The sequence below is a fragment of the Suncus etruscus genome, chromosome 3, assembly GCF_024139225.1.
Source record: "Suncus etruscus isolate mSunEtr1 chromosome 3, mSunEtr1.pri.cur, whole genome shotgun sequence".
Lineage (NCBI taxonomy): Eukaryota > Metazoa > Chordata > Mammalia > Eulipotyphla > Soricidae > Suncus > Suncus etruscus.
The window spans coordinates 71,919,564-71,927,811 of record NC_064850.1 but is presented as its reverse complement, the minus strand read 5'-3'; the positions used below and the strand labels follow the sequence as shown (position 1 = coordinate 71,927,811).

The following is an 8,248-nucleotide window of genomic DNA, read 5'->3' as shown; positions in this document are numbered from 1 at the left end:
TATGATATATTATTATATATCATATATTATATAGCATTATTATATATAATTATATATAATTTTATTTATATATGTAATTAATATATAATACAATTTATATATTTATGCAATATATAAATATAAATTATATAATTTTATAAATATTTATATATTTACATTTTTATAAATATAAATAATTTTATAAATATATATTATATTATATATTATATAAATATACAAATATAATTAAAATATATAAATATATATTAATAACTAATATAATAGAGAATATATTATATATAATATATCAATTTATATAGTATTATAATATATTATATATCATATACATTGCATTATATAATATATTATATTATAAGTATATTATATATTATATAATATAATGTATATGATATGATATATAATATAAATATATAAATATATAATATGATATATGATATATTATATACAAAATATATAATATAAATTAATATATATGAATATATATTTATATCTATATTTATAAATATCTAATGATCTGCTCAATTTTCAGTAGGGGTAATATTGCACTTCATATGTTCTTCATCATATGTTTCACAGAAGTATCAGCAAGTGCTTATTTCTTAATCAGCTGATGTCTCACTATAAAGAAAGTTGTTGCAAATTCATATCCAAAGTATCGGCAATGACACTAGTAACTGCCACTTGTTTTGCACTGAAAAAGGCATGTTCTTCCCCAGGCCCTCCTCATAGTGGCTCCTCCAGATCACTGAGGCTGTGAACTTCCAAACACTCTGTCCCACCATGCTCTATAAGGAGATCTGCAAAACTGAGAGAGAGAGAGAGAGAGAGAGAGAGAGAGAGAGAGAGAGAGAGAGAGAGAGAGAGAGAAATGGCGATACCACACCCAGGCTGCCTCCTTTCTAACGACCTTTTTCCTCAGAGCATAGGAAACAGAAGGATGTATTACTTTTCTGTATTAATAGGTTATGATATAAACTATGAAAATTATTATTTTATCAATAAAAATCAAGTATCTAGTAATCAGCTTACATAAGGGCTGAAGGTGATGAGAAAAAAAGATCATTTTCTTAACTTAGTTTTATCATACCACATTCATAGTTGTTAGAAATGGTATTTTCCCCCCAGAAGACTATCTCTTTCACAATCCAACTTGCCTCTATTTTTTTAATGGCAAAAACATAAGAAATTTGGAATGAAATTTTATAACATAGAAAAATCACCTGGAAACTAATTTTTACTTGTTTTTTTCTTCTTTGAATTTTTTTATAAATTCTTTATTTAAACACCAAGGATAAAATATTAATCATAATTAAGTTTTATTCATAAATGTGCACTGCCTTTCAATAGTACACTTTTAAAATAATACATTTATTTAAGCACCATGATTATAAACATGTTTGTAGTTGGGTTTCAGTCATAAAAAGTACACCCCCTTCATTAGTGCAATCTTCCAGTAGTGTACTTTTCCCATTCCCAATGTCCTTAATTTCCCTCACATCCATCCCACCTCCTGCTTGTCAGGGGCAGGCATTTTGCCCCTCTCTCTCTCTCTCTCTCTCTCTCTCTCTCTCTCTCTCTCTCTCTCTCTCTCTCTCTCTCTCTCTCTCTCTCCTCTCTCTCTTCTCTCTCTTTCTCTCTCTCACTCTCTCTCTTTCTCTTTCCTTTTTTTTTTATTAAACTATTGTTGTTAAAGGCTGCCATGCTAATTAACTTATCAACACTCAGCACCAAGTTCTTAACCAGAGAGTAAGTCCCAACTAGCATTGTCATCATGGACCTTTATCTATTCTAACTGCATTCACTGCTATTTGTGACATGCTTCCTGCCATGAACTGGTCTACCTGACCCTCATCACTATTTTCTCTGGATATCACCCCCCCACTGTCTTTTATTTTCCTTACATCCCCAAAATGAGTCAGATTGTCCTATGTATGTCCCTTTCTTCCTGACTCATTTCACTTAGCATAATTATTTCTGTTTCTATCCATGTATAAGAAATTTTCATGATAAAAAGTGGCCCCAATAACTGCTTTCTCATTCCTGGTGAGCAAAAACCAAGGAAGACTCCAGTAAAAAATACTTTCAAGCACTCAGAGTGGCAAAATATGTCAAAAAGCTGAATCCAATGTTTTGCTACCTACAAGAAACACATCTGAATAATCAGAACAATTATAAATTCAAAATAAAAGGCTGGAAGAAAATCATTCAAGCAAACACACTCTGAAAAAAGCTGGAGTGACTATATTAATATCAGATGAAACAAACTTTAGACTCAGAAAATTTATAAGGAAAAAAAAAGAAAATTTATAAGGAACAAAAATGGTCATTTTGTACTAATCAAAGAATATGTAGAACAAGAAAAAATCACACTCCTAAACATATATGCACCCAATAGGTGAACCAGCAAAATAATGAATACAACTGATGACAACCAATAGCAACACAATAATAGTCGAGATCTCAACACTGTCCTGAAACCCCTTTATAGATCAATCAAATTGAAACCCAACAAGAATATATTAGCTCTGAAAAGAGAAATGGAAGAAAGTGCCACTCCATCCCCAGCTAACTGGATACACATTCTTCTCCAATGCACATGCATAATTCTCCAGGATAGATCACATGCTGACTTACAAAACAGATCTCTATAAAGTCAAGAAGAAGAAAAAATTAGTACAAATTATTGTTGCTAATCACAAGGCACTAAAAATAAAAGTTAACTACAAAGGGGACCAAAAATAGGTAGGCAGAAGGAAATAACGAAGCTTAGTGCAGAAATCAATGAAGTGGAAATCCAAAGAACAATCCGAAAAATCAACAAAAGCAAAATTGGTTTTTTGAAAAAATAAACTAGATTGATAAACCACTAGCAAAACTCAGAAACAGAGAGAGAAATCTAATAAACCAGATTAGAAAAAAAAAAGGGGGGGGGGATCACCACAGATACTACAGAGATTCAAAGGGTAATCAGAAGATAATTTGAGAAACTTTATGCCACAAAACATAAAAAGCTGGAGGAAATGGAAAAAATTTTGGACTCTTAAAATCTTTCATGGTTAAACCAGGATGGTCTAGCATATCTAAACAGGCCAATCACTACTGAGGAAATTAAAATGGTCATCAAGAGTCTCATCCAAAACAAAAATCCAGGCCTGGATGGATTCATTAATAAATTCTTTCAAACCTTTCAAGAGGAACTTCTACCAATCCTCTTCAGGCTTTTTCATAAAATTGAAGAAACAGAAATCTTCCAAATAGTTTTTATAAAGCTAATATCACCTTGATACCAAAACCAGAAAGAAATGCTGCATAAAAGAAAAACTACAGACCATATCTCAGATGAACACAGATGCAAAGATCCTCAACAACATTCTTGCAAATAGGATCCAGTGCCTCATCAAGAAGGTCATATACCATGACCAAGTAGAATTCATTCCAGGATTGCAAAGATTGTTTGACATTCATAAATCAATCAACATAATACACCATATCAACAAAAATCAAAATCAAAATCATATGATTCATATCCATAGATGCAGAGAAAGCACTTGATAAGGTCCAATATCCATTCTTGATAAAAACTCTCATCAAGATGGGAATGGAAGGAACTATTTTCAAAATAGTCAAGGCCATCTATCACAAGCAAATGGCAAATATTATTCTCAATATAGATAAACTAAAAGTGTTTCCTCTAAAATCTGGTATAAGACAAGGCTGCCCTTTCCCACCACTCCTATTCAACATAGTTCTGGAAGTTCTTGCCACATCACTTAGGCAAGAAAAAGATATTAATTAATATTAATTAATTAATTAATGGCATCAAGATAAGAAAGGAATAAGTCAAGCTTATAGAAACAATATATTCCTATAGCTGAGTGGCAGGCTACAAAATTAACACCCACAAATCAATGTCCTTCTTATAAATCAATAGTGATAGAGAAAAAATGGACATTAAAAAATAAGTCCATTCACATCAGTGCCCCACAAACTCAAATATCTTGGAGTCAACTTAACTAAAGATGTGAAGGACTTATATAAAGAAAACTAAAAAAAAACCCTGCTTCAAGAAATATAAGAAGAAATACATTAATGGAGACACATCTCGCTCATGGATTAGCAGGATAAACATAAATAAAATGGCAATACTCCCCAAGGCATTGTACAGATTTAATGCAATCCCTCTAATGATATTCATGCAATTCTTCAAAGTAATGAATCAAACACTCCTGAAATTCATCTGAAACAAAAAATACCCACAAATAGCTAGAGCAATCCTTGGGAAAAGAAATATGTGAGGCATCACGTTCCCCAATTTTAAACTGTATTACAAAACTATACTCATTAAAACACTGTGGTATTGGAATAAAAACAGACCCTCAGATCAGTGGAATAGATTAGAGTATTCAGAGAATGCTCTCCAGATAGACAATCAATTAATCTTTAATAAAGAGGCAATATATGCAAAAATGGAGCAAAGAAAGCCTATTCAACAAGTGGTGTTGGGACAACTAGTCAGCCACTTGCAAAAATACAAATTCAGAACTCAATAACACCCTGCACTAAGGTCAAATGTAAATGTATTAAAGATCTTGATATCAGACCTGAAACCATAAGGTATATAGATCAACATGTAGGTAAAACTGTCCATGACATTGAGACTAAAGGCATCTTCAAGAAAGAAACAGCACTTTTCAAACAATTTGAAGCATCGATACACAAATGGGACTATATTTAGTTGAGAAGCTTCTGCACCTCAAAGGAAACAATATGTAGGATACAAAAGTCACCCACAAAAAAGCTATTCACCCAATACCCATCAGATAAATGGCTAATATCTAATATATATAAGATACTGACAAAACTAAACAAGAAAAAAAATCTAACCCCATCCAAAAAATGGGAAGAAATGAAGATACAATTTCTCAAAGAAGAAATAGAAATGGCCAATAGGCACATTAAAAAATGCTCCACATCACTAATAATCAGAGAGATACAAATCAAAATAACAGTGAGGTACCATCTCACACCACAGAGACTGGCAAACATCACAAAGAACAAGAAGAATCAGTGCTGGCAGGGATGTAGGGAGAAAGAAGATCTTATTCACTGCTGGTGGTAATGCCATCTAGTTCAGTCCTTATGGAAAACAATATGGAGATTCCTCAAAAAACTGGACATTGTGCTCCCATTTGATCCAGCTATACCACTTCTAGGAATATATTATAGGAACTCAAAAAACACAATACAAAAATCCCTTCATTACACCTATATTCATCACAACACTATTTATAATAGCCAGACTCTGGTAAAGAACTAAGATGCCCTTCAATAGATGAATGGCTTTAAAAACTGTGGAACATATACACAGTGGAATATTATGCAGCCGTCAGGAGAGATGACGTCATGATATTTTCCTATATATGGATGTTTACGGACTATTATGATGATTGAAATAAGTCAGAGGGAGAGAAATAGACACAGAATAGTCTCTCTCATCTATGCTTTTAAGAAAAATTAAAGACATTAAAATAATTCCCAGGGATTAGGGCCAGAAGGACCAATTCAAGATATCAAGCTCACCACAACAAGTGTTGAGTCCTGTTAGAGAAATGACTACACTGAGAACTATCATAGCAATGTCGAGTGAGAGATTTAGAAAGCCTATCTCGAATACAGGTGGGGGTGTGGGAGGGAGGAATTGGGAGCATTGGTGGTGGAAACTTTGCACTGGTGAATGGAGGTGTTCTTTTTATTACTGAAACCCAACTACAATTATGGTTGTGCTCACAGTGTTTAAATAAATATATTATTAAAAATTAATTGGTCCTGACTTGGGGGTCCATATGGGATGATGGGGGATTGAACTGAGATCAGTCCTGAATCAACAACCTGAAAGGCAAATGTTCTACTGCTGTGCTATCTCTCTGGTTCCAGAAGTCTTCTATTTTCTATCTTCAGATCCTCTAGTCTTTTTGGCTGTTCCTTTCATGATGTGTTTGTGTTTATTGAAAATTCTCAACCTTTTTCTCTTAAAGTCATTGTGTATTTAAAAGCTTCATCTAATTGTGTTTAATTACTAGTTGTTTGTTGTTGTTTGTTGGGTTCCCATTGTAACCATTGCAGTTTGGTGATGTTTTTATGTGTTGTAGTGTGTCTCATTCACTAGAAGAACCACATAGCTATGGAGCAAAGTGAAATTAACTCCTATTGTTGTGTACTGATCTGGGGTGAAAATGACTTCAGAGTTATAAAGAGAAACTCATGGCTCTTTTGTCTTCTTTGGATTTTGTTGGAGAGAATTTTTATTTGTTTGTTTGTTTTGGGCCACACCTGGTGACTCTCAAAGGTTACTCCTAGCTATGTGCTCAGAAACCTCTCCTAGCTTGGGGAGAGCTATATGGGACACCAACTATCGAAACAAGGTCTGTTCTGGAATAGCCTTGTGCAAGGCAAATGCTCTATCACACTGTGCTATCACTCGACCTCCCCCCTTGCTATTGAGAGATTTCCTTTAGATTCCTTGAAAATATTAGGTGCTTATTTTAAAATACAAATATTTATTATATATTCCTAGTTTTTCTCAGGACTACAACTAAAAATAATCATAGTTGAAGTACTGTTCAGTCCATAGCAATAGGACATTAAAGAAGATAGCAATGTTCACAAATATACCACTAACTGGAGATATTGGAGGAACCACATAAACACTGGTAAATTGAGTAGTATTAGAACATTGCATGCTTAAAAGTATATCATGAATAACTTTGTAAAGCACTGTAAAACATAGTAAGAATATATTTGTTTGTATAATTTTTTATATTTTATTTATTTATTTGCTTTTTGGACCACACCCTCTGATGCTCAGGGATTACTCCTGGCTATGCACTCAGAGATAACTCCTGCCTTGGGGGACCATATGGGATGCCAAAAGATTGAACTGACATCTGTTCTAGGTTAGCATGTGCAAGGCAAACGCCTTACTGCTTGAGCCGCTGCTCTGATTCCTTTTTTTCTATTTTAATAATTAAAATACTATATTGGATTTACTAATATGTATGAATATAGGGCTAGTATAGAGGCCAAGACATTTGCCTTGCATGGGCAGATCTCATTGTTGAGGCACAACTTATTTAGCAAAGCCAGGTGTCATCCCTGAGTAATATTTCAGCACTTTTGTGTGTGGCCTCAAACCAAACCAAACAAAAAATTTAGAACAAAATCTAATTTTTAGTTCACCTTTACTTTTGGCATAATATCAAAATATTACTATGTTTATTCTTTTCCCTTATTCATAGGATATACAAAAACCTAGGGAAAATAGATACCTGTTATATAGAGGAAATTTGTGGGAAAGATTGAAAGATGTAAAGTTTATTAATACAAAGAATTCATGGACAGTTTTACTTTTCTATTTGAGATATATTGTTAGAAAAAAATTATATTTATATGTGAATCACTTATGTGTTTCTACTCAGTATCATCTGTTCAAAGCTACATTTTTTCTAGAAATAGCAAATATTGGTAAACATTTTATCTCAAGGAAATATCAAAGGAAAACATGTGTATTATATTAGTGGTTCCACCCTATGCGATGTGAACTTTGAGAGAAAGGAGCTATGGAAAGTCTCCAAAGATGTGTAAAGTTCCTAAATATTGAGTAATATGTTTCTACATGAATTCTTCTTTTTTATTTTTTATATATTTTATTTAAACACCTTGATTACATACATGATTGTGTTTGGGTTTCAGTCATATAAAGAACACCATCCATCACCAGTGCAACATTCCCATCACCAATGTCCCAAATCTCCCTCCTCCCCACCCGACCCCAGCCTGTACTCTAGACAGGCTTTCCATTTCCCTCATACATTCTCATTATTAGGATAGTTCATAATGTAGTTATTTCTCTAACTAAACTCATCCCTGTTTGTGGTGAGCCTCATGAAGTGAGCAGTAACTTTCAGCCCTTCTCTCTTTTGTGTCTGAAAATTATTATTGCAAGACTGTCTTTTATTTTTCTTAAAACCCATAGATGAGTGAGACCATTCTGCATCTTCTCTCTCTCTCTGATTTACTTCAATCAGCATAATAGATTCCATGTACATCCATATAGGAAAATTTCATGACTTCATCTCTCCTGATAGCTGCATAATATTGCATTATGTATATGTACCACAGTTTCTTTAGCCATTCATCTGTTGAAGTGTATGTTGGTTGTTTCCAGAGTCTTGCTATGGTAAATAGTGCT

General features: G+C 33.1%; 1 protein-coding gene across 1 annotated transcript; it reads right to left on the bottom strand.

Moving 5' to 3' along the window:
- Nucleotides 1-592: 592 nt before the first annotated feature.
- On the bottom strand, nucleotides 593-782 carry LOC126004362 (cytochrome c oxidase subunit 7C, mitochondrial-like). Its single transcript, XM_049770806.1, is given in 2 exon segments — nucleotides 593-662; nucleotides 664-782. Coding segments are annotated over 2 exon segments (189 nt in total).
- Between the last annotated feature and the right edge of the window lie 7,466 nt (nucleotides 783-8,248).